The sequence below is a fragment of the Mytilus trossulus genome, chromosome 2, assembly GCF_036588685.1.
Source record: "Mytilus trossulus isolate FHL-02 chromosome 2, PNRI_Mtr1.1.1.hap1, whole genome shotgun sequence".
In the NCBI taxonomy this organism is placed as follows: Eukaryota; Metazoa; Mollusca; class Bivalvia; order Mytilida; family Mytilidae; genus Mytilus; species Mytilus trossulus.
Window position 1 is genome coordinate 39,215,292 of NC_086374.1, and position 27,667 is coordinate 39,242,958.

The 27,667-nt window shown below is 33.2% G+C and overlaps 2 protein-coding genes across 5 annotated transcripts in view; one reads left to right on the forward strand and one right to left on the reverse strand.

Moving 5' to 3' along the window:
• LOC134707179 (signal transducer and activator of transcription 5B-like) overlaps positions 1 to 5,380 on the reverse strand; it is a 56,648-nt gene extending 51,268 nt beyond the window's left edge. Inside the window, exons 1-2 of one of the 3 annotated variants that reach the window (XM_063566740.1) lie at positions 5,258 to 5,380; positions 1,256 to 1,398 (exon numbers count right to left, since the gene is read on the reverse strand). In XM_063566740.1, coding sequence (XP_063422810.1) covers positions 1,256 to 1,383 — 128 coding nt within the window. In that variant the 5' untranslated portion in view covers positions 1,384 to 1,398; positions 5,258 to 5,380. Of the gene's footprint in view, positions 1 to 1,255; positions 1,399 to 4,578; positions 5,025 to 5,257 lie in introns of those variants that run through there. The other 2 variants (XM_063566738.1, XM_063566739.1) reach the window with 2 other exon arrangements.
• The window catches only part of LOC134707180 (natural resistance-associated macrophage protein 2-like), a 40,730-nt gene continuing 16,954 nt past the window's right edge, over positions 3,892 to 27,667 (forward strand). The window contains exons 1-6 of one of the 2 annotated variants that reach the window (XM_063566742.1): positions 3,892 to 3,990; positions 16,291 to 16,476; positions 17,907 to 18,029; positions 24,754 to 24,832; positions 26,664 to 26,811; positions 27,328 to 27,466. In XM_063566742.1, the coding sequence (XP_063422812.1) occupies positions 16,324 to 16,476; positions 17,907 to 18,029; positions 24,754 to 24,832; positions 26,664 to 26,811; positions 27,328 to 27,466 (642 nt within the window). In that variant the 5' untranslated portion in view covers positions 3,892 to 3,990; positions 16,291 to 16,323. Of the gene's footprint in view, positions 3,991 to 14,788; positions 14,985 to 16,290; positions 16,477 to 17,906; positions 18,030 to 24,753; positions 24,833 to 26,663; positions 26,812 to 27,327; positions 27,467 to 27,667 lie in introns of those variants that run through there. The other variant, XM_063566741.1, reaches the window with a different exon arrangement.

A 27,667-nucleotide genomic window follows, 5' to 3' on the forward strand; every position in this document is an offset into this window, starting at 1 on the left:
TGGACCCTTTGGGCCCCTTATTCTGTTGGGACCATAACTCCCAAAATCAATACCAACCTTCCTTTTATGGTCATAAACCTTGTGTTTAAATTTCATTGATTTCTATTTACTTAAACTAAAGTTATAGTGCGAAAAACCAGAAAATGCTTATTTGGGCACTTTTTGGCCCCTAATTCCTAAAATGTTGGGACCAAAATTCCCAAAATCAATACCAACCTTCATTTTGTGGTCATACACCTTGTGTTAAAATTTCAAAGATTTCTATTCACTTTTACTTAAGTTAGAGTGCGAAAACTAAAAGTATTCGGACGACGACGACGACGACACAGACGACGACGCCAACGTGATAGCAATATACGACGAAAAAAATTTCAAATTTTGCGGTCGTATAAAAACAATTTGGTTAACTTCCAAAGCTTAAAAGTGAATAAAGGTCCAAAGCACAAGACACCAATTCTTAATTTGAATAAAAAGTAACAGAATAATAAAACATTTGAAATAACTTGACAAATAAACAACAATAATATAATGAATGATGAGGTATAAATATGAAATGTGAACAAAATTAAAAACAAAAACAAAACAAAACTGACTCCCATTGATCTGATGAAATAACTGCTCTCTTGGCAACAAACTGACAATTTTCAGAATTGTTTTCATCCAGTAGAAACCTAAGATAAAATCAAGTCTTTCAATTATAATACATTGTAGTTGAAATTGAATCAAAAACAAATTTCTGTGGGGTCTTTATAACTTAAATCTGAAATCTCTGCATCATATTTATTTAAGTAATTGTGGTGCCATCATTGTTATAATTTTGAAATAAACTGTCCTTTGAAAAGTACATGTGTATTATGCAGAAGTCCCTTCACAAGCAATAACTACTTTAAAGCACTTTTGCAAAGAAATTGAAACACAAAAGTGGATAACTACAATTGCTTCAAACTGAGAGTTAAATGTGTACAGCCTTTTTCGCTTTTTTTACTACCAGACTTCTCTGAAGACTTTTAAAATATATAATATGCCGCAGGTGTCATTTTACTGTGCTTATGGCATAGTAGCATTCTTATGTATGGATAAGGTGATACAATTTGTTAAATTCAGTTTTAACATATTGGATAAAAAAAATTGATGTTAATTATCAAACAAATTATACAAATAGTAAAATAATAAACGTGCAATGGATTTTATTTTTTTGGTCTCATCATGTATTACTGGTCTTATAAGTAACCGTGAATCAGAGAAATAAGCTTACCATGGCTGCTCTTCTATCCACTCTGCAAAATAATGACGGACCTCTATGGGAAACTTTGTGGCATAGATTGTCTCTATTTGTTTCAGGTATTCTGGAGGTAGTAGTTGGGTCTTGGCCCAAAGGGACATACCGGAACAGATTTGCTGAAATAAATAGAATTGATATATAATACATAGTCACACCTTCTGCAAAATTGGACTTCAAAACATGTTTTATAACTATCAACAAATGCACTAAGAAAATGAATAAAACAGGATGATAAAGCAAAAGCAACCTGTTTTTTTTGTTTATGGAATACTTCTTCTAAGTTCAGCAGTTCAAAAGATGTATAAAATCCAAAATTTGAAAATGGCCTGCATCAATGAGAATAACCCATAGTGTGTATAGTCAGCTATATATATATTAAACACCTCAACAGAATAAATTTGAAACAATTTACACTGAAATTTGCCATTTACTATGCTTTCTAACAAGACAGGAACAAGTTTGACACAGTATAGTACCTTTAGGAATATCTTTAAACTGTCAATTATCTTTTCATGTATCACAGTTCCAGTTAGAGTTTATAGTATACAGGTATCTACCTTTTTCATCACGAAAAAACTTGAAAAAGGCTTCTCAATTTTATTCATTTGAGTTGTAGCTAATAAATTTGCAATCATATTTTTTCAAAGGACCATTTGAATTAAACAATAACTTCACTTTGATAAGAGTGTTTAGAAGTGAAGTGAAGAGAGACCAACAGACAAAAGTGTCAACAAAATTGAAAGGACCATCAAAAGCATGTAATCCAAAACCGTCCAATTAGTTTTGAAAGAATCTCCATGAGGTATTTATGTCAAACCTAATGAAGATTTATGTTAATAACAATATCTTTATTCTCATAACCATTGCAGATACATAGGTACAAAAAGGGTGCAAAATATGTCAAACTCCATAAAGATTTATGTTGGTTGATTATTTATACTACTCTCCTTTATCTTAAAATTAAAGCTACTGAAATTAGTCAATGCACGAGGTCACATGTACATTTTAAGTTTGTGTTGAGTAAATAAATATCAAACAAATATAAATAAGCTAATAAAATTTAATTTGTATGACTTGTACTTTAGTTTATTTATATGTTGTCATCTTAAGATATTCACTCTGATAAGACATGTGTAATTATCATTGTGTCCTTGACCTAGATTTAACAAGGTCTATAAACATTTCCTGGAAAAAAAGATGTACCCATATTATAAGAATAAATTTATAACATTTAAAAATATAATCGATTTGAACTATAAATATTTGGGGTATTTAAAGCAATAATTTCACATAAAGAGTGCAATGGTTGACCCACTTTTAGATATATAACTAATAAAAATGTGAACAAAGAGAGAGTGGGAAATAGAAAACAAACTAAAAATATCAAAAAGTAAGGAAAATGAACAGAAATCTCTTTTTTTTCAAGCTCAGGACTGGTCAAAATATACATTCATCACAAATTAATCTTAAGTATAACAATTATGTGTCAAATAAAATATGAACAATATATTTGGATTTATTTATGTGTAAGTTATCACAATCCATATAAATTAACTTATTAATGGTCACCCTTCATTCAACATTGAGGTATACTAAAACAAACCAAGTGGTCAACTTAAATGCTGAAAAACAGCAATCAGAAGGGATTTTTATAACAAACTTATCCCTTGAAACACATTGGGTAGAGGTTTATCGATTTATTCATGTTATTACAATAAATCAAATGATTTTTAAAAGAAAATGTAAAATACTCAGTATGACAATAAAAAATTTACTGCAATATCAATATATTTGAGTCAAATTTATAACCCTGACATAAACTAAATTATTGATATGTTTGAATTTATATACAATTACCCTACAGAATATTATAAAATGTAAATACATTACTTTATTTTATCCATGGTAACAAGGCGATGTTTATCGACATTATAAATGAGTTATAGCATGTTTATGGAGCTACAAACAAATATATATCATAACAAAAGTAATGGTTTTCAGCAAACTCACCTTTACCTCAAACAGAAAGTAAAAGCAATATTTTAATCTATTTAGATTGAATTTTTTAATATCCCTAAAGAAAACTTTATTACATGCATTAGGATTCTGTTACAAAAATAATAATTAAATTGGAAGAGATTTCAATTTGTTGTAACAGACAATTACATATTTTTTCAAAGTGCTATTAAGAGTTATTATTTCCTGAGATTATATTGCAATACATAATCATTGGAGACTTCTGAAAACAAAATATCAAAATGCAAAACACATGCATGATACAAAAGTCAATATTGTGCACAAAGACAATACTACAACAAGCAATGGTATTATTGATTTTGAATCAAATAATTCTCAATCACTCCTTATATATACATGTTGGTTCGGCAGCTCTTTATCTATGTATAAAATATTCATGATATGTATAAAATGCAGTAAAATTAAATATTAAATAATCTAAATTAACCTGTAAATGTAAAGAGGGTTGCAATGAGTCCACTTTCTTAACTTTTCCTCTCTCAGCTCATTACTGATGACCTTTGTTTTTGCAACACTTGACACTAACAGGAAGTTGTCCAAGTTTTCGGGAGTGGACTAAAGAGTAATTAAATGTATTGATGACTGATACATCCCTTATCCCTAATTGTATCAAAATGAACTTGAAACAGTAATTCAAGGAAAGATCTATGTGAATCAATGGAAATCTGTGGGTGAGTCTTTGTAACAGAATCCCAATGACAGATCTGTGTGAGTTGTTGATAAATAACTTAATGGTAATGTGCAGATATGCATATGTGAGTTAGTTGTTGAATCAGAAACCAAATAAGGGATCTGTTTGACCTGTTGAATAAGTAATCCAATAAGCATGATAAGGGATCTGTTTGACATTTTATACATTAACTCAATTAGGAATCAGTGTGAACTTTTGTAACAGTAACTCAACATGCTCAATTAGAATTTTCAAATACAATTTATCTTATTGATTCAGTGTTGTAACTATATTTTGAATATTTAACTAATTCCAAAAAAAACATGCAGCACGTAAAAGTTTTCAAAGTGTTTAATAATTTACATGTACAAGCTGTTCATGTACTGCATGTTAATGAGGAAAATGTTCAGTGGCAAGACCAGAGCATGCACATTCATTATACATATACATGACGACATACAAATGTATTCTACAGTTTGTTCAAGGTATTTTCAATTTCAATCTAAACACTAGTGCCTGTAAAATCATTAAAGTAACTTAAATAAACAATGTTATTTGAGAATGCTAAAATAAAATAATATATTCCCACCTTTTTACATGTTTGTGCCAGCACACCATGGCCGACATTATTTTGATTAGAAGGAACATTGTCTAGTGTCACATAATGTGCGGTGTCCATATTACTGGCATATTCAGCACTGGTTTGTCGTTCTATTTTTGGTGTTATCTTACACTCCTCCATCTCAAATGTATATGCTTCAGATTGCAATTTACTCCTCTTGGAATTTCTACTCATTTTTGCATAGCTTTACCACACATTATTTGCACTGATCCAAAACCAGCGAACACAATATTTAAATAAATTTGGGACAAGGTCGTGACATTCAGCAAGCTCAATCTACTTCACATATGAAATATCTGTAATTCCTATAGATATAACAATTTACAAATGTCCCCAAAATATGAATAATTTTAATATTTATCAGTAATTTTCATCTAGAGATGAGTAAATCTAAACCACTTCACAAACTTCCTGTGGAAAAACCTAGCAGCAATGATAATTGGGGTACATGTGACATTTTTTATTGGGTATAAATATAAAAAAATGCAAAACATTTCTTAGATTTTTGATTTTGCAATATGTTTGAGACCTAGACATTGACATGCATTTGATTTTATCAACGACGCATGTCTTTGTGCAATATAATACTGCGTTCTCATTGTCTTGTTGACAAAAGTTCTCACACATGACACCGGATATAACTTACGTTACAAAGTGCCTTGGTAAACTGGTCTGATATTTCCTAGATCGAGCTGTTCTTGGAAATGTCGGAAAAGGGGATTTCCAGGTTTTGACGCATTTGTGTTTGTTTTGACAAGTTAATTTTGATTGGACAATGATTTATTTACTGGCCAATCAAATATCTTGTAACAATAATTGAAAGTGAAACCACGTGTATTTCTTCGAAATGTAAACAAAATAAAATTCGTCGAAATGATAAATATAGATCTTTGATTTCGAAACTAAAAGTTCGATAGATTTTTTATGTTTTACGTTTCAGCAAAACAACAAACTAACGTTTTATCTAATACTATTACAAAGCTATTTTGACGAAGAGGGGGAAAAATAGTACATAAAGTAAAGTTTAGTAAATTAAGTAAAGTTTATGAATTTTAAAAGTCGGGGTTGCATATACATAATAACAAGGAACATGAGCTTATAAGAGCTTTTTAACCGATTGATGATCATTGATATTGAATAACAAAACATAGAGGTGCACCAATACTAACACCTAGTATAAATTTATTCAAGAGCTAAAATGGTTGATTTTCAAGGCTAGAATTTCATATCATAACTTATTCTTGTTCATAAATTTCTACACGATAAAGCACATGATTACTTAAGGGAGCTACCATTTGATTATTATGGGGGGGGGGGGGGGGGGGGCTAGGATGAAATTTGAAAAAAATAGGCAGGACAGGAGTTTTGAGTAAAAAAAAAAGGCAGGATGAGACACTTGCAAAAAAAAAGGCAGGATGACAATTATTGTAAAAAAAGTCAGGATAAACTAAAAAAAAAAAAGCAAGACCGGATAGAGTGAAAAATAAAAAGGCAGGACAGAGATTACAACTAAAAAAAATGCAGGACAAAATTTTTCATCCTAGCCCCCCCCCCCATAAAAATCAAATGGTAGCTCCCTAAAGGAACTATCTTGTCCAATTGTTAACATACATAGTAGAAATCTAAGGTCATCTGCAAATAATAATTTAGCTGTTGTACGACCGAACACAAATTCAATGAAGAAATCTTTTGCATATAGCTCATCAATACTTTGGAATAAACTACCAAATGAAATAAAATGTTGTGAAAACCTTGACACTTTAAAACAAAAATGTGTACATTTCTCGACTGCAATGATTTACAACAACTCACTCAAATATTCTAATGATTTTTTATTTTATGTATATATATGAATTTATTTTTCTCTTGTTCCACAGACAATTTCAGTATAGTTAGCATGAATATTGCACATAATATATTCAACATTCTAAGCTTTTTAATATTTGTACTTTTTGTTCTTAATGATGGCCTCAAGGTAGATTAGCGAAAGCTAATTGAGCCACCCTCTTTAAATAAAGTCATTACTTACTTACTTACTTATAAAAGGGGGGTCATATATGTAATAACATAAGATATATAACCGGCACAATCTTGCATACAGACAGAATTAACATACGTGTATTAAAATATAGATAGCTTATGTATATATATATATATGAGAGCGCGAACATACAAGTTCATTTATTTTTTCGACACTATCAATGAAATTAAAATATAATAAGGTATGGGGAATCTGCATTCAGAATAAAAAAAAGTGTCAACTGCTTGTCAACAGTTTTGTTTTTTAAATTGCGGATTAGAATAATTTTTTTTTAGAAAAAATACATAACCCCAACCCCTTTTTCCCACCTCGAAGTTAAATAATCATTCCTTTACTACATTGCCTATTTTACAAGTAAACAACACTAAAATAGGATATCTCTGCAAAAGGTGTATATTCTAATATTTATGAAGTCTACATTTGTGAAAACTTATATAATATCTGCTACTAAGGGTAATTTTATTACATTATTATAATAAAAAGATCATCTGAATAAAATTAGCAGTTTCACACAGTTAATGTTTTCTTGCTTGTCACAACTATAGATCAACTATAGTAAACACATTTTATACCTATGGTCATTACCAATTTGGTATTACGAGTGATTTTAAAGTAGAGGACGTCACCAGCAATCATCAAAGTTTATTTATAGTATAACTAATCGCCGTTTTTGAATATCAAAAATAAGTCAACGCGTGACCGAACGACGCAGCATGGATTAAACGAGTGGCGTAATGCATACATGTTACGCTATATGCTTCTTACAAACACCGTAGACACATTGTAATGACCCAAGACCTCTGTATCACTGCACGTAGCTGACAAGAAGGCTAGATTTTCACTCGAAAGGCAAAAGGTGCAACTGCAAAGGATCATGCACAATCAAGTTTTGCAAATGCAGAAAAGCTACGATTCCATGTGAAGGTAAATGTCACCGTAAGCATTAAGCATAAATCAAGAATACACCTAGCTATGTAATATTGAGACGTTTTTAATTGCATATTAGACAAAAAATACCTATATGGTCCAAATACACAAATGGTTAAGTCCATATATAAAGCCTCGGTCACACCTTACCGGATAGCTCGAACGGACGCCTAACGGATAACTTTTTTTCAATCCGTTCATGTCCGTTATACGTCAGTTCTTATCCGTTAGATGTCCGTTCTTATCCGTTAGACGTCCGTTCTTATCCGTTAGACGTCCGTCCATATCTGTTGCATGTCTGTTAAGCGTACGTATTATCCGTCGACGTCCGTTCTGTCCGGTTGACTATTTTGAGCATGTTCAAAACTTTGAACAGACGTCCAACGGATAAAATGTCCGTTGAACGTCCGTTAGGCGTCCGGATTGTACGATACGGTATCAGGTCCGTTCGCGCCCAATATACTTTCGCACCCTACACGTTCGCACCTCGCACGTTCGCACCCAAGGTCCGTTCGCACTCTACACGTTCGCGCTCAATTTTAATTCAAATTCCAGTTGAATAATTGAAAAATCATGATTTTTGTTTTAATTGCTTTGATGTAAATACTGAATTTATTTATAGCTTGGTATGAGTAAAATATTAAATATTTTAAATGAAAAACACAAAAGATAATTGTTTTTAACAGCATAATTGGTCCCTTTGATCTGAAACAATTAAATAATAAAATATAGCAATACCAGAGACATATATACACATATATATGTCTCTGGCAATACACTATAATATAAACCAAAACATGATAAAATTCATTCAACGCACACAAAAAAACGTAGTCAGAATCTCACTTCATTTTGAAACAAAGTTATAGGTAATACACTAAACAAAACATGATTAAGTGTTATTCAACACAAAATAAAACGTTGACAGAATCCCACTTTAATTAGAAAGGAATAATTTATTTTCTTTAACAATACACTCAAAAACATGATTAAGATTTATTCAACACATAAAAAATGCTGTCTCAATTTGTTTTGAGACAATGAAATCAATTATACTTTTAAGAATACACCCTACTTGCCAAAACTTGATTACAAAGTTATTAAACACAAAACCAATTAAAATTGGGCGCGAACATGTAGGGTGCGAACGGACTTGGGGTGCGAACATGTGGGGTGCGAAAATGAAAGGGGGCGAACATGAGTGGGTGCGAACGTGAATGGGCGCGAACGGACCCGGATTCGTACGATACTCGTCCGTTTCGTTTCCATTTTGTATCCGTTACGTGTCCATTATAAGCATCGGTCACACCTTACCGGATAGCTCGAACGGACGCCTAACGAATAACTGTTTTTTTTAATCCGTTCATGTCCGTTCATATCCGTTAGGCGTCTGCCCATATCCGTTGCATGTCCGTTCTTATCCGTTATGCGTCTGTCCATATCCGTTGCATGTCCGTTAAGCGTACGTTTTATCCATCGACGTCCGTTCTGTCCGGTGGAAAGTTTTGAGCATGTTCAAAACTTTTAACGGACGTCCAACGGATGAAATGTCCGTTGGACGTCAGACAGGCGTCCGTTTTGTACGGTACTCGTCCGTTTCGTTTACGTTTTGTACCCTTTACGTGTCCGTTATGTATGTATGTTCTGTATCTTCCTCCTTTAGTAGGAGCACCACCATGGGTTATGGTGTAAAAAGGAAGACATTTAACATACTGTATCGGTACAGATTTAATGTGAGCATTTGCCTATCCAGTCTCCCAGCCTGGCCGTGACTGACGGGTCTTACTACCAGAAAGTTAACCTTCCCCAAAACAATAAGTACAATGTAATAAAGCATACGACTCGCTCATCCTCAAAAATATAAAAAATGCATAATATAAAAACATTATATACAAAATAAAGGATAAGGTCACCCCGGATGCCGCACAAATGCCTAGACAACGAACGGGAAACCGGAGAGGACATACTTGGAATCCAAACCGATACCGCTAAATGCCCAGCTGTATTCCTGGTAGAGGAAAGCCGAAAATCCTATGATAAAGGATATCGGAAAGAAACTACCGATCCAATAGGGGAACAGCTAAAACCCTCAGACATCAAATAGATTGGTCTGATAGTTTCCCACATGGAAACTACTAATGGATCCCATCTGACTACATGTCTCAAACAAACCTGAAAATATCTGCAGAAACCTTTCTCAACAAAAAAATATAATCCAAATCATAACTTGAATATACGATGTAAGGATAATAATATTTATCCATGAAATCAATTTGACAAAACAATTTCAATGATGTTGAAGTATTGTCCCTGCAAAATTTTTCACGTCCGCTCTCATCGGCATGCTCGACTCGTATTATACATCCGTTGGAGGTCTGACAGATTAATTCACCAACGGACTTCTAACGGACGTCTAACGGATACAACGGATGATGAACGGATCTGAAAAGGATAAATGCCAATTGAAAATTTCTCATCAGAAATGCCAATTAGATTTCTAAAGTTTCGTGAATTCTTATTATTCATAATCGATCTAAGACCCCGTTCACACTAGGACATTTTTATCGATTTAAACTAGACCGAATCACTTTAGATCGGTTTAAGGGCTAATGTGAACGCATTGAATCGATCTTCAATCGGTCTAAACTAAAACACCAAATGAGGTAGTTTAGTTTGAATCGATCTAAAAATATACCGATCTTACTTTAGATGTGAACGCATAGATTGGTTTAAACTAGTACGATTGAATCGAAAATAACGTATGCGCATGTATAGCGGCAAAACTATCTCAGAGGTTCGTTGTTTAACCCATATTTCTCTGTTAAAAGACCTTTAAAACAAACTGAAAACATGTTGTCTTCGCCGTAGCCTAGTTTTGCGAAATCTCTGGGTTTTTTTTATGTTGATTTTTTTTCTTTGCATGAACCGCAGTATTTCCGGCGTCGTGTTGTAACTTCGTTGCTACATTATTTTTTTTTTCAAAATTAAACGGAAACTGTAATAACACCAGTATCATTTTAACTTGTGATTCAAGAGAAACAATAACTTTATCCATTTTTTTCCCAAGTGAGTGTATCAGTGTATCAACACATGAATTTGATAAATCAGCTCTATTTATACACAGTGTTTACAGTTTTACGGGCAAAAAGGTTAGACCGATTGCGTTTTTAATTGTAGTGTGAACGCAGTGGTTCAGATTAGACCGATAGAGATCGTTATGATTAAAGATAATGTGAACGCTAACTGGTTTTATTTAGATCGATTCAAATTAGATCGATAAAAAAAATGCTACTGTGAACAGGGTCTTAGAGTAAGGGCACATCTTCACAATCAAGCAGCTGTTATTCAGGTCAGACACTGCCCTTAAGCGGCATTTTGAAGAACAAACCAAAACCAGTTACACAAAACATTTTCAATATTAATGCGATTTACACACCATATAAATTGTTTAAACTTTCATACTCTGAACAATATTTGTTGCAAAATATAACTATTCGATATCGCAGTGCATATTTGTTGATATAATTCATCAAAATGATATGTTATTAAGCTTGTCAGATGATGAAAAATTTATATTTTTGTTCAAAAATGAAAATATTTGTAGTTCTGTTGCATAAACCTGCAATAATATTTTATTACGACGAAATAGTATCTTATACTGTTAAAAATCAATTACTTTTATTATATACATGTATCAGGTTTTATCCTTGGATGTGCATGTTGATATTGCACTTTTATGTTTTGTATAAATAACAAAACTTATGGTTTAATTCTGTTGTTTTATAATTGTATATAACAGTCTCTCATAGTTCTTTTAAGAATGGCACATGCATTCTAAATTTTATATTGTGTACTTGATATTATATTGTGTTATACTTGTATGTATGTTGTGAAACTTTAATAAACTATTGAATCTGAATCTGCATTATTATTGTCGCCTTTTATTTTTCGTATATCTTGTTTATCCGTTTTATCCGGTACGCTTCCGTTAGGTGTCCGTTTTTTTGCGGTACTCGACCGTTGGATGTACGTTCGACATCTGTTCTGTCCGGTACGTCTCCGTTTCTCGTCCGTTGCATGACCGTATATGCATGCATTAGGCATCCGTTTTAGTTGGTTAGTACATCAACGGACTCCCAACGGATAACAATTTTGTCAACGGACAACTTTTATTTTCATCCATTAGGCGTCCGTTCGTCTTATCCGGTAAGGTGTGACCAAGGCTATACATCCGTAGGAGGTCTGGAAGATACATTCACCAACAGAATTCTACCGGACATTTAACGGATAAAACGGATGTTGAACGGATGAGAAACGGACTTCTACCGGACGTATAACGGATAAAACGGATGGTGAACGGATCTGAAATGGATAAATTCCATTGAAAATCTCGCGTTAGAAATGCCAATCATTGGTATGTCAGATTTCTTAAAGTTCATGAATTCTTATTACTGTAAATTCAGAAATTATTGCGTGCATTTATTATTGCGATTTTGTCATTTTACACTTGAATGCGATTTTAATTTTTACGATTTTGAGAAATGTCATGCTTAATTCAGTTAAAATATTACAAAATGCGAGTTTTAATTATTGCGTTTAAAACTCAGTCGCATTATTCGCAATAATAAAAACCTCGCAATAATTTCTGAATTTACAGTATTCATAATCGATCTTAGAGTATAGGCACGTCTTCACAATCAAGCAGTTTTTATTCAGGCCAGACACTGCCCTTTGACGGAATTTTGAAGAACAAACCAAAACCAGTTACACAGATTTTTTTTTTAATATTTATGCGATTTACATGTATTTTTATTGTCGCTCTTTGATTTTTCCGTATATCTTGTTCATCCGTTTTATCCGGTACGCTTCCGTTAGGTGTCCGTTTTATGCGGTACTCGTCCGTTGGATGTACGTTCGACATCCGTTCTGTCCGGTACGTGTCCGTTTCTCGTACGTTGCATATCCGGCGTGTGTCCGTTATGCATCCGTTAAGCCTCGGTCACACCTTACCGGATAGCTCGAACGGACGCCTAACGGATAAAAAAGTTATCCGTTGACAAAATATTTATTCGTTGGGAGTCCGTTGGTGTACTTACGGACATGTAACGAATGCCTAACGGACACACAACGGACATTGAACGTACGTGAAACGGATACGTACCGGACAGAACGGACGACGAACGTACATCCAACGGTCGAGTACCGGATAAAACGGACACCTAACGGAAGCGTAACGGACAAAACGGATGAACAAAATATTCTGAAAATTATAGGCAATAAACCATCTAAAAATTGAAGGCAATAAATCATGAGAAATTTCAATTGGCATTTGTCCGTTTTACATCCGGTAGGCATCTGTTTTATCCGTTATCCTTCCGTTAATGTCCGTTTCACATCCGTTTTATCCGTTAGGCGTCCGGTAGACGTCCGTTTGTGAATTGGTCTACCGGATCTCCAACGGATGCATAACGGACACGTACGTTTGTATAAGAAAGGTCCATTTGTATTCAGACCGTCAGGAATGAAACACATCTCTACATGGCACTGGAAAACACATTGAAGACGAAAAGGCACCGATGACTAGCACAGTCTATTCTTTACAGAATAATTGATAGTGTGGTCAGAAAGGCATCACCAAATAACAAAGGCTACTTTTTCCAGGATAGTTTACTGCGTGGTCTCGGGCACTTACAACATAACAGACAGAAAGGCATCACTTAACACAGGCAACATTTTACAGGATAGTTGAAAGCGTCGAAGGTACTGTGTAGGTGGATAAGCACCACTGATTAAATTTAAATTTAAACATATTTATTTATAGTGGATTGGGAAACAAGTTTTGCAACTTATATTAATCCCTTTCCACTTTGCGGGTGCGAGTGCTGCCTTGTAGCGGCATTAGCCTACTCTTTTTCGAAATCTACAAGGGTGTCTTTAACGTGCAAGAGATGTGGCTCTCTCTTAACACGGGCCAGCCATTTATCGTCCCCGTCCGACGGACTATCATCGTTTCCTCAAGACCATACTTGCGAATGGTGTCAAGGGAGAGCCGAAAATTGGGTTCCTGAAATTTTCATCCCAAACGGGAATCGAACCAGGAACCTTTGTGTTAGTAGTCCGATGCACTAACCACTACACCACGGCTCTCCACTGATTAAGACAGGCTCTGTATTTTACAGATATTTGACTGAGTCGTATAGTGCAGTTGGAAAGGCCACACTGAATAAGAAAGGGTTTTATTTTACAGATAGTTGAACGAGTGGTCTATTGCACTAGACACAATGATAGCAACATTGCTGTGATGTCAAAAGGCATGGTTTCGAGAAATCTTGCATATGGGAAAGAAAAAGTAGCTGAATTAACATTGTTGGGTTTATATCTTTGATTAAATATAACCATATAAAATGTTAACATTAGTTGGGGGTTGACGTTATTAGCGGCCAAATATTATTATTGTTATCATTACTATTATTATATTATATATTGATGTGTGCGTTTTTGTGTGTCACAATATTTAACAATATTTGCAAGTGATTAGATTAAATTTGACGGTAAACAGCATTAAACAAAGAGTTAGAATATAAAATTATTAATACTTGTTTCTGCATCAAGTTATAGTAGACTAAAGAGAAAGATGACCTCTGTATTTTTTCATATGCATTCGTAGCCGAAATAAATCATCAAAGATAACAGCTTAATTGCTAAAAATGTTATGAAAATCAATATATGGTATAACTGAAATTTTAATGGTTATCTTAAATTTAACAAACGAACACAAAAAATGGCTTCAAATAATTCTTAATGTGCATATGAAACCATCTGATTTTAATGAATATGAAAGGTATGAAAAAATCTGTCTACATATTTGTCTTTGGTATAATTTTTTTTAACTATAAAAAAGAAGATGCGGTATTATTGCCAATGAGACAACTATCCACAAAAGACCAAAATGACACAAACATTAACAACTATAGGAAACCGTACGGCCTTCAACAATGAGCAAAGCCCATACCGCATAGTCAGCTATAGAAGGTCCCGATAAGACAATGTAAAAACAATTCAAACGAGAAAACTAGTTAATTGATTGACCGTTTTAAGTAGAATTAACTTCAATTTGTCGATAGCGACAGAGTAACTAAGTTTATTACAAATGGAACTTTGATCTGATGATTAGGCAAATATGATGACCAGTGATATAATCAGTGTACTAGATAACCGATATCACGTGTATTCAGTTGTCTAAATTTAAACTAAATTTTTAATTGTTTTATATTGCTATCGCTGATTGTTTTTAGAAATCATAACTGAAGTTTTTCAAAGTGTCGGATTTTGTTGCTTTTTTTTACCTCCAAAGTACATTATTAGATTGGATTCTGACCTTCTGTAAAGTGATGTGCACACGGAGGTAAGTTGTTTGACTGACTGAGAATATTTCTACATTTTCATTCTTTTCAGAACAAAAACATCTTTGCTATTGAATAAATATACACTAGGTTTACTTTTGAATATGCATACTTTAAGCTATTTGAAATTTCAGACTGCAAAAGTGTTCCATATTATGGTTTCCAAGAATATGCCGCCCTGAGGGTTTTGTACATTCATACTGATCCACACTCACAAAGCAAACCGATCTAAGAAAATCGAAGACACGAATTAATCAAATCTTTAAAAAAAAATCTGACAAGTTCGTCAAATTGTAATTAAACGATTACAATGTTTGGAAAACAAATGCCATTAACTATCGATTGACATTTTTGCAATAAGGAGATGTGGTAATATTGCCATTGACACAACTATCACCAACGTTCATATGGAGTGAATGTAAGCATTCATAGGCAACCATAAGACCTTTAACAACGAGGCACACTAATACCCTGTGTATAGTCGGCTATAAAAGGCTTCGACATGAAAAATATAAAACAATAAAATTCAGAAAACTAACAGCATTATTTATAATACTAAAAACAAATACGACAAACATGAACCAACGACAACTTTTTGTGAGCACACTAACCTTACTGGGGACAGTGGTGTAATAGCGCAACATTAGAACACACTATGAAAATCAGTTCAAAGAGGATTAACTCAGTAAATCAATACAAACAAAAACACACACCGGAATTTGCAGGGTATTTACCACAATCCGTAACAATAAAAAAGACACCAAGCCACGGTACAGATCTGACATCGATGCAAACCAACTCTTGCAAATATAATGATTAACTTGAATGTGCTCACCCTAATTAAAAAGATTGAGTATTGTTATCGTCTCATTTTGATATACATGTTAATTTCTGTGTCATTTGGTTGCTTGTGGAGAGTTGTCTCATTGGCAATCAAACCACATCTTCTTATCTATATGTACCAAGCATACTATCGCTTTCTTTTAACTTCGTGTGAGATAACTGCAGTGAATTAAGTAAAACAACGATTTTCATTTGATACTAAAATGTACCACTTTTCCCTAATAGATGGGAAGACCTTTTACATTTATTTTGAATGATTCTTTTAGGCTTTTTATTACAGAATAAAAAAATACTCGGATTTCAGTTATTATGACCTATTATTTAAGTAATTTTATATCTATCCTCCATTCTAGCACCAGGAAACCAAAATGGTTTACGGACGGACCGGTTCAAAACAATATGAATACAAATTGCTCGGAAAATATTACCAGTTGAAAACTGAAATCCTTTTTTTCTTTTTTACAGATATTGCATTAGCTGGAAAATTTAAAATTCATCATGGCAGCCGAGGATAAAACCCCGATAGTGAACGAAATATATGCTAATAATTATATAAGTTCATTGGATGTGCAAACCCCTGAAAATAATTATGAAGCTTCAAAGGGATTTGAAATAACTCCAGGACAGGTCAAAATACCTATAACAAAGGATGTAAGTAGTTTAAGACAAGCATTGACGAAATCCTTATACTCTCACATATTCCCAAACGTTTATGTTTAGATCGCAAGGTTTTTAAGTCAGTACGTTGACATGATTCACTTTTCAATTCTATATTTCATTTTAAAGTCTCATCTCTCAACCATTAACTGTGCAACATTAAATTAGGTGCACACTAAATAAATAAAATAGAGAGCCACTTTATATAGAATTATAAAAGACTATAATATACGATTTAAGTTCATTAAAAAGAAATCATACAGTACGAAATATCTTGACATCTATTAAAATAAGATATCAGCATTTATTTATTTTCTTTGGTAACATCTTCTGACATCAGACTCGGAAGGGTTGTGATCTCATAAACATGTTTAACCCCGCTGCATTTTTGCGTCTGTCCCAAGTCAGGAGACTGGCCTTTGTTAGTCTAGTATTCTTTTAATTTAGTATCTTGTATTCAATTTGGAGTTTAGTATGGCGCTCATTGTCACTGAACTAGTATATATTTGTTTAGGGGCCAGCTGAAGGACGCCTCCGGGTGCGAGAATTTCACGCTACATTGAAGACCTGTTGTTATCTTTTCTATTATTTCTATGGTAGGGTTGTTGTCTCTTTGACACACTCCCCATTTCCATTCTCAATTTTACCGTATAGCAGCACCCATCAACAATTCTGTAATGCCAAGCCCATATAGTTCTATTTATGCTCTTTTTTTAATGTTTTTTTTACATCAATGGAAGCATTATAATGTAAAACCAATGTTGAAATAATATAATTTCCTACTTAATCGCATTTGTATATATTTACACTGTATATCAGCACCCATAAAACATTCTGTAATGCCAAGCCCGTTTGAAATATTTCTTTTTGTGCTATTGTAAGCTGCATTCATATCAATGAAATTACGAGTCTATGTTTAAAACCAATGCTGAAATAATAAAATTTACTGTTTAGTCGAATATGAATAAATATACCATATAGCAGCACCCATCACACATTCTGTAATACCAAGCCCGTTTAGAATATTTCTATCGACGCCTTAGTAAGCTTTATTGTGATCAATGGAAGCATATTATTTGTATAAAACCAATTATATAATAATAAGATTGACTGTTTAAGTGTAATTGTATGAATTCACTGTATAGCAGGACCGACAACAAATTCTGTAATGCCAAGCCAGTTTAGAATATTTCTATTTATGCTATCAAAAGCTTTTTTTGTAATCAATGGAAGCATAAACAAAACAACTAAAACACACACTTTGATAATTTTCTAGAACGTGTACACATAAGTCATTTGATTTCTTTTGAATTAAACGTTGTTTAATTGATTATATTTACAATACATTATGTTTGTTTTCTTTAGAGATCTGAAGATATAGTTATAATGTAATCATCTTACTTTTAAAATGTTTTTTTTTCCAGAAATCTTTCAGTTTTAGGAAACTGTGGGCCTTTACAGGACCGGGTTTTCTCATGAGTATAGCTTACCTTGATCCAGGTAATATAGAATCGGATTTACAGGCTGGTGCTATTGCTAAATACAAGGTAAAATGGTGTTTTCAAACAAAATACTTATACATGTATTTTAAATCATTGTATAGCACTGATACATAACCGCGAGTTAGCAAGCAGTTTTATACAATTATCAGAAAGATGTGGTATGATTGCTAATAAGACAACGCTTAAGATGAAAAGTAAGCAACGGTATATCAAATATTTGGAGAAGGTTCTATTATGAATGAGTTTGGTACTTTGACAACCATTATTTTGTGTCGCATAATCTCTGGTAAATTGAAAAAAATGTTAGAATTTCAAAGCTAACTCATTTTTCGTAGAATCTGTTCTTCTTTAGAAACCATTCAATACATACTAGTATTGCAAAAGGTCATATATAATGTCATTATTTATATCTCAAATTTGACATAGGCGGTAATTTAAGTGCCAGAATCTATGACATACGAGACGATTGTATTCACCCCAACCTTAGTAGCAATATACCAACTTCTTATGTTGTACTGTATGAAGCAGAATTTATTCAGAACCTTCTAAAAGACAAAAAGAAAAAGCACCTTGCGAAATTCTTTAATTTTACTTTCCGATATATTGATGATGTTTTATCATTGAACAACCCATACTTCAGCCAATACTTACATCTCATATAACCCAGTGAACTTGAAATTAAGGATACTACTGATACTAGAAGGACTGCTTCATACCTTGATCTTTTCCTCAATATTGACGTAGATGGACGACTTCACACGAAAATCTATCATAAACGGGACGATTTCAACTTCCCAATTATCAATTTCCCATTTCTCAGCAGTAACATACCCTCTGTCACCATCCATTACAATATCAATATATATATATACACATAAAGTCATAAGAACCCAACATTTATGTAAAAGGATGCCAGCCGAAAACGACTTATGAGACACTATCATTAAAACAAAGATCTAATACATACATAAAAGGACAGCTTTGATACATTTAAAATGTATTTCGTAAATTAAAAAAAAAATTAAAAATAACAAAACATATATAATTTCTAGATGACATGTTTTCGTCGATAAAACATATGATAAAGGGAATTAGCTAAAAGAGGAACCATATTCTCATTACACATAAGATAACGAAGTTTTTCAACATCACATAAATTCTCAAAATCAACATTTAAAAGACAGGCTTTGGCATATAATTCATGTCTGATATCAGAGTAAAAACAACAATTAAAAAGAAAGTGTTTTTCATCTTCAATTTGGCTACTATCACAAAAAATACATAAACGGTCTTGTAGAGGTTCTGGTGGTCTAGCATATCGACCTGTTTCAACTTTAAGTTGTAACGAACCAGCTCTGAATAGTGACAAAATACGTCGGTGGCATCTATTATTAACTACCTTTACATAAGGCTCCGTACCAATACAAGTTTTAAACAATCTATAAAATCTTAATTTATTACCATTGACATTATTTTTATCATTCCATACTTCATGGTGCCAATATTCTTTTTCAAAAACTTGTATAGAGTCCCATACATTACTCATATTAATTTCATCTTCTACATTTATAATCAAACTATATTTACGAGCTAACTGTAAAACTCTATAATCCCATGACGATTTTCTTCTAATCGCCCAGGTATGAACCTTTTTACATATATTACTAGTATTGTCACATTTTAGACGATTCCAAAGTTTAAAAACTTCAACTTTCAGTAGTGCATCGCCTGATAAAAAACCCATATCACCTCTAGCAGCTAAGTTGCTGCTTCTTTTGCTTAAGCCTAAGAAATTACAAGCATTGTTTTGCAAATTACTTATACAATTATGTATATTAATGCCCCATACGTACACCGGAAGCATATGTAAAAATGGGTTTGACTAAAGTGTCATATAATTTAGTAAATACATCAAAATTCATACCACCAGTTTTACAAAATTTTGCTTTAATAACACCAAGAGCTCTATTAGCTGATTTATACAATTCTTTAGCAATTATAGAATAATCTGAAAATTCATTCAAAAGTACACCAAGATATTTATAACAAGCTGCATATTCAAGACAAAGTTCGCCAAATTTGAACTGAGAATTACTTCTTAGTACAGATTTATTTCTAAAATGAACAATTTTGGTTTTGTTTTTATTTAGAGTTAATCTCCACTTTTCACACCACTTATTTAAAATGTCCAACTGCTTTTGCAGTTTCTCTGCATCAGGTGCAATCAATGCAATATCATCAGCATATAATAACATAAAGACCATAATGTCATCTATTTGAATACCACAATTTGCTTCTCTAATATCTGAGACTAAATCATTTACATAGATAGAAAATAAAGTCGGCGATAAAACACAGCCTTGTTTTACACCAAGAGCAACAGGAAAAAAGGATGTCATAAAGTTATTTACTCTGACTGCACAATTAACATTACTGTATAAAGAAGTAAAACGATTTAAAAATATACCGCTAATACCAACTTTTTTCAATTTAAAAATTAGACAGTCTCTATCAACGGTATCAAATGCTTTCTTAGCGTCAACAAAACATACAAATGTATCCTTTTTTGCATTTTTTCTACTTTTAACAATATTATCTAATACATAAACATGATCTGTACAGTTTCTACCTTTTCGATCACCGTTCTGTTCATCAGATAAAATTTCATTTTCATTAAGCCATTTATTCAAACGCTTATTTGAAATGTCAGCAAAAATTTTACATGGGATAGATAAAATAGTTATACCTCTATATGACATAGGATCGAATTTACAACCACTATCATTTTTTGGAATAGGATTAATAATTCCATTTAACCATAAATCAGGCAATTTACCATTTTGAAAGCAGAATGAAATAAGTTTAAATAACAGGTCTATACATTATGCTATTGCGTAAACTTTCCGCAGGAATATAATCAAAACCGACTGCTTTATTCAATTTAGTCCTATTTACAGCGTCAATGACATCTTGTTTTGTAACAGGGCAGTTCAAAGTGTCACAGTTCCTAGTCGGGAAAACATGATTATTTCCCTTTACCCAGTCTAAATGATTGTTATCAAAGTTGCCATTATCAACAGAATTAAATAGTTTTTCATAATCTGTTTTCCATTTGTCCAGGACAACATCAACATCACTACTAAAGCCTTCATCTGTTTTTACTTTGAATGGAATGTTTTGGCGACGTTCATTCGCAATACCAATATTACCAATGTATTTCCAAAAGTCCCGAGTGTTATTACTTTGAAACAGTTTAGACAAATTATCCTGCTCCTTTAATTGAAAGTTACGTTTAGTATTTCTATTTAGCTTATCGAACTGATTACGAATATTGCCAAATTCCTGTTTAAGTTGACGTCTCAGATTAGTGCAGTTTTTGCATTTCAACCACTGCTTTTCTTTAAAACACACTTTATTCCATAATGAGGTAAGTTCTTCAGTCCAATATGGTTTTCGAAGCGATTTCTTCCTTTTATCCGAACTTGGTCCTGTTGGGGTCTTCAATACGGGAACTGTGTCTTTCATCTCTTTTTCTATTAAAGTAACAAACTCTGTATATGCACTATTTATGTCTTTATTTGTGACTAGTTCGTGTTCAATTTTGTCAATAGTATCTTGAATGTGTGTATTGTTGTTAAGAAAGTTCAATGGGAAGCGTTTCAAATTGTACCTGGGTCTATCTGTATTTGGTGCTTGGCCAATAGAACTTGTATTGCATGCAATGTCTTTCTTTACGTTTATAGTCCAAACTATTGGTCCATGGTCCGGTATAGACTTTTCAAAGTTCAAACCAGTATCGACTATAAGATCAGACATCAAATACACGTCAAAGCTTGTACACATGTCTAACTGTTCATGAGGTGCAAAGACATAGTCAACAACTGACCGTCCACGCTTTGATACACAAGTGAGGTCGTTATTTCCATCAGCATGGTTTGTCATTATGTCGTCTAATCTTTTAATTACCAAACGTGACTTATTCCCGATTGTGACTGTTTTGCTGAATGTGAATTCGCATTACTATAAGACGCGTTTCTGTACTTGTTTATCCCAAATTCATGTATTTAGTTTACATGTTTAATGTTATATTTGTAATTCTCATCGGATTTTGTCAAATGTGTTGACGTCTTTTTATTATATTTAGGTGTTACGGATAGAAAAATTAATCACCGCCTTTATTAATTATATTAAATTTTGAACGATTATTTACGTTTGAAGTTGGATTCATAACAAACTGGACATATATATATATATATATATTACAGTTAATTGATATTAATAAGTATTGCAATATGCATTTTGTTTAAATGAATTATCAGTATTTAGTTCTAATATAATCTTAAATCAATCCTAATTCTATCTCACTTTGATAGTTTTTCATATGTGACGTCATGCTGTTTCTAAATTTCATAAATTCAAATGTGGCATAACGTTTGTGCCGTTTCGCCATCGTATGTGACGTCACATTTTTTTTAATTACGTTGACGCCAGGACTGATTCGGGTGTGTCTATTCTGTGTTAAACTTTAATAGCATTATGTATTCGGGTTCAGTTTTCTGTAATTAGTTTATACTTCAGTTTCATTATGTATATCTCTTTCATATTCATTTGTTAAAATTTACTGTTTGCAATAGCATGAATTGTTCTATATAATAAGGATGTTCTTATCCCGGGCATAAAAACAGTGCCGTATTTGGCTAAACCTTTTCAACTTTTGATCTTCAGTGCTGTACAACTTTGTTCCTTTTTCACTTTTGATCTTTTATATATTCGCGTTATGTATTCGGGTTTAGTTTTCTGTAATAAGTTAATACTTCAGTTTCTTTATGTTAACTCTTTCATATACATTTGATAAAATTTACTGTTTGCAATGGCATGAATTGTTCTATATAATAAGAATGTTCTTATCCCGGGCATAAAAACAATGCCGTATTTGGCGAAACCTTTTCAACTTTTGATCTTCAGTGCTGTACAACTTTGTACTTTTTTCACTTTCGATCTTTTATATCTGGGCGTCACTGTTGATTTTTGTGTGGACAAGGCGCGTTTTTGGCGTATTGAATTTTTAACCTGATGCTTTTTGTTAATTATTAATCATGTTTTTCTTTGTCTAATATGTTCTCCTATTTATTTGTATTGTAGTCCTGTAATATTATGTTGTCATCTCAATGTTATATTTAACTTTGCCATTAAAGTGCGAGGTTTGACATGCCACAAAACCAGGTTCAACCCACCACTTTTATTCCCCTTTAAAAGTGTCCTGTACCAAGTCAGGAAGATGGCCATTGTTATATTATTGTTCGTTTATGTGTGTGTTGCATTTTAACGTTGAGTCGTTTGTGTTTTCTCTTATTTTTGAGATATTGAGATAAGACGTGGCACGGTACTTGTCTATCCCAAATTCATGTATTTGGTTTGCATGTTATATTTGTTATTCTCGTGGAGTTTTGTCTGATGCTTGGACCGTTTCTCTGTGTGTGTTACGTTTCGGTGTTATGTCGTTGTTCTCCTCTTATATTCAATGCGTTTCCCTCGGTTTTAGTTTGTTACCCCGATTTTGTTTTTGTCCATGGATTTATGAGTTTTGAACAGTGGTATACTACTGTTGCCTTTATATACCACTGTCCAAGGTTAGGGGGAGGGTTGGGATCCGGCTAAAATGTTTAACCCCGCCACATTATTTATGTATGTGCCTGTCCCAAGTCAGGAGCCTGTAATTCAGTGGTTGTCGTTTGTTTATGTGTTTCCTATTTGTTTTTCGTTCATTTTTTATACATAAATGAGGCCGTTAGTTTTCTCGTTTGAATTGTTCTACATTGTCTTATCGGGGCCTTTTATAGCTGACTATGCGGTATGGGCTTTGCTCATTGTTGAATGCCGTCCGGTGACCTATAGTTGTCAATGTGTGTGTCATTTTGGTCTTTTGTGGATAGTTGTTTCATTGGCAATCATACCACATCTTCTTTTTTATATTCACCTACATATGAGATATACAATTACCAACTTAAGAGATTGCAGCTGCTTCTCAGACTTTGTAAAACGTCACCAGTGTTTTATCAGAAAGTTTATGAAACAAGTGTTTGTCAAAGGACATCTTGTCCTTTTTCTATAAAAAGTTTACCAGCAGATACCAAGACCTTGTTTATATACATTCAGTATCAACTTACGAATAATACAGGACGGTCTTGAAGTATAGATTCTAGATACTGACGTTGTTTATCAATTTAATAAGATGTTATAGTACTATTTTATTGTCTTTGTAAATTATTACTTTTACTCTTTAGTTTATTGTTTGGTAATATCCATTATACGTGGCTTGGTACTTATACATCCTGTCATTGTGTGAATGTTAGGTAAATGTTTGTAATCTTGTCATAGTTTTTGTTAATGTGCTTTGTTTATGTATTTGCCTTTTAAATATTGATTTTCTTTGCTGACATATTGGTTTGTTTTGAAAATGATTAAGATTGTAACTTTGTCGACTGCTGTAACCCTATTTGGACATTTTTACCTATTATGTCTGTTTATTTTGTTCACATATTTTCAAAATATAATGGAATTTTGTCCGACTGTCATACACGTGAGGGGTTTAGCTAGCTTCAAAACCAGGTTTAGTTCAACGTTTTTTTACACAAGAAAATGTCTGTACCTAATCAGAAATATGACAGTTGTTAACAATTCTTGTGATGTATGTGAGCTTTTGATTTTGCCATATGAATTGGGAATTACTATGTGTTTTAGTTATTTATAGAATTGTTTATTGTTTCAGTTGATATGGGTGTTAATGTGGTCCACAGTACTAGGGCTGATACTTCAACTTTTGGCTGCAAGATTAGGATGCGTAACAGGTATGATCGACGCGATCTTACGGTATGATACCTATCTCATTATATAGTGATTTCGAGTTGATATTAAATGTGGGCTTATTAGTGCACGATGTATTTGTCAGTTAAGCGATTGTGAGATACTTGCACGTGAACCGTATCCAAACACAATTTACCCCCCCCCCCCTTCCCCCCCCCCCAAAAAAAAACTAGAGGCTCCAAAGAGCCTGTGTCGCTCACCTTGGTCTATGTGAATATTAAACAAAGGACGCATTTGAATTCATGACAAAATTGTGTTTTGGTGATGGTGATGTGTTTGTATATCTTACTTTACTGAACATTATTGCTGCTTACAATCATTCTATCTATATTGAACTTGGCCAAAGAGCTTCAGTGGAAAATGTTAGTTAAAATTTACAAATTTTATGAAAATTGTTAAAAATTGACTATAAAGGGCAATAACTCCTTATGGGGTCAATTGACCATTTAGGTCATGTTGACTTATTTTTAGGTGTTACTTTGCTGTACATTGTTTCCCTTTACAGTTTATCTCTATCTATAATAATATTCAAGATAATAACAAAAAACGGCAAAATTTCCTTAAAATGACTAATTCAGGGGCAGCAACCTAACAGCAGTTTGTCCAATCCATCTGAAAATTTCATGGCAAATAGATCTTGACCTGATTAACAATTTTACTCCCTGTTAGATTTGCTCTAAATGCTTTGGTTTTTGAGTTATAAGCAAAAAACTGCATTTTACCCCTATGTTCTATTTTTAACCATGGCGGCCATCTTTGTTGGTTGGCCGGGTCACGCCACACAATTTTTAAACTAGATACCCCAATGATGATTGCGGCCAAGTTTGTTTAAATTTGGCCTGGTAGTTTCAGAGGAGAAGATTTTTGTAAAAGATTACCAAGATTTACGAAAAATGGTTAAAAATTGACTATAAAGGATAATAACTCCTAAAGTGGTCAACTGACCATTTTGGTTATGTTGACTTATTTGTAGATTTTACTTTGCTGAACATTATTGCTGTTTACAGTTTATCTCTATCTATAATAATATTCAAGATAATAACAAAAAACAGCAAAATTTCCCTAAAATTACCAATTCAGGGGCAGCAACCCAACAACAGGTTGTCCGATTCATCTGAAAATTTCAGGGCAGTTAGATCTTGACCTGATGAACATTTTTACCCCATGTCAGATTTGCTCTAAATGCTTTGGTTTTTGAGTTATAAGCCAAAAACTGCATTTTACCCCTATGTTCTATTTTTAGCCGTGGCGGCCATCTTGGTTGGTTGGCGGGGTCACCGGACACAATTTTTAAACTAGATACCCCAATGATGATTATGGCCAAGTTTGGATTAATTTGGCCCAGCAGTTTCAGAGGAGAAGATTTTTGTAAAAGTTAACGACGACGGACGCAGGACGACGGACGACGACGGACGACGACGGACGACGACGGACGCCGGACGCCAAGTGATGAGAAAAGCTCACTTGGCCCTTCGGGCCATGTGAGCTAAAAATCCATTTGCCTGCTGTAAAAGACTGCGTTTGTTTGCATCTATCTAGACGATGATTGCCTTCTTCGAAGTTTGTTATTTACAAGACTTACAAAGGAGACTTAACTGAAGAACCCATGGAAGTTGCCCAGGTTGCGTCTAAAAAATCAAGTGTTCTTCAAGTTGCAGTTGTCAAATAAATATGTTTGCGCCAGGTCCTACCTAATATACACTCCCGGATGTATTTGCCACCTGCAACTATACGCATCATACGAAGACTACTTCTAGTATATAGGAAATAGTAGTATCAACTTGAATTCAATGATTTTATACATGAACTTTTCAGGTATGAATCTAGCACAAGTGTGTCATCTAGAATATCCAATGTTTCCTCGTATCACTTTGTGGTTAATGGTAGAGATAGCAATCGTTGGAAGTGATATACAAGAAGTTATAGGATCAGCTATTGCTTTAAATTTGTTATCAAATCACAAGTAAGCAATCATTATTTTATGATAATCGTTTTATTCTACACATATGGACATTGTTTTCTCTGTTTTGATTTTTTAAATAGTAAGCACAAATACAAATATCAATGGATGAATGTAAGTGCTGCTGAATATTAGAATCACATGGTACTATAAGGAGGGGGCCTCATAAGAAGCAGTCTGCTGCAACACATTATTTATCATTTTCAGCGTTTGATACCAAAATTAGCAGCTCGGCATATAAAGTCTAAGTTGAACAGAATACTTAACTATAAAAGTTAACAGCACATTATACTATATTTATGATTGAAATAAGGGAATTATAACAAAAATGTTATTTATTTATACAAATAATCCATTTATCCACGATGTGCAAATATACAAAAAATCATAATTGCAGTACCAACATGATCATATGTCTCAACATATGCTCACCTCTAGACGTCTTTATGGGGTTGGTTTTCGTTTTATTGATTTTTAACACGCATCTCCTTTTATTCATCATGTTTTAATTTATTTCAGAATACCTATATGGGCAGGTGTCTTAATTACTGGTGTTGACACCTTCACATTTTTATTTTTGGAAAGTGCAGGGCTGAGGAAATTAGAAGCATTCTTTGGCGCTCTCATCACAACAATGGCTGTAACATTTCTTTATATTGTAAGTAAAATATGTTAGTGTCAATGAAAAGAAGAAATAAAAAAAGAGGAAATAAGGGCAACAGTAGAATACCGCTGATCAATAGCCATAAATCGATTAAGCGAAATTAAATCCGTTTCACAAACAAAAATCGAAGGAAACACATCAACTATAAGAGGAAAACAACAGAACAGCAAAAACAATGTATTGCTACAAACCTGA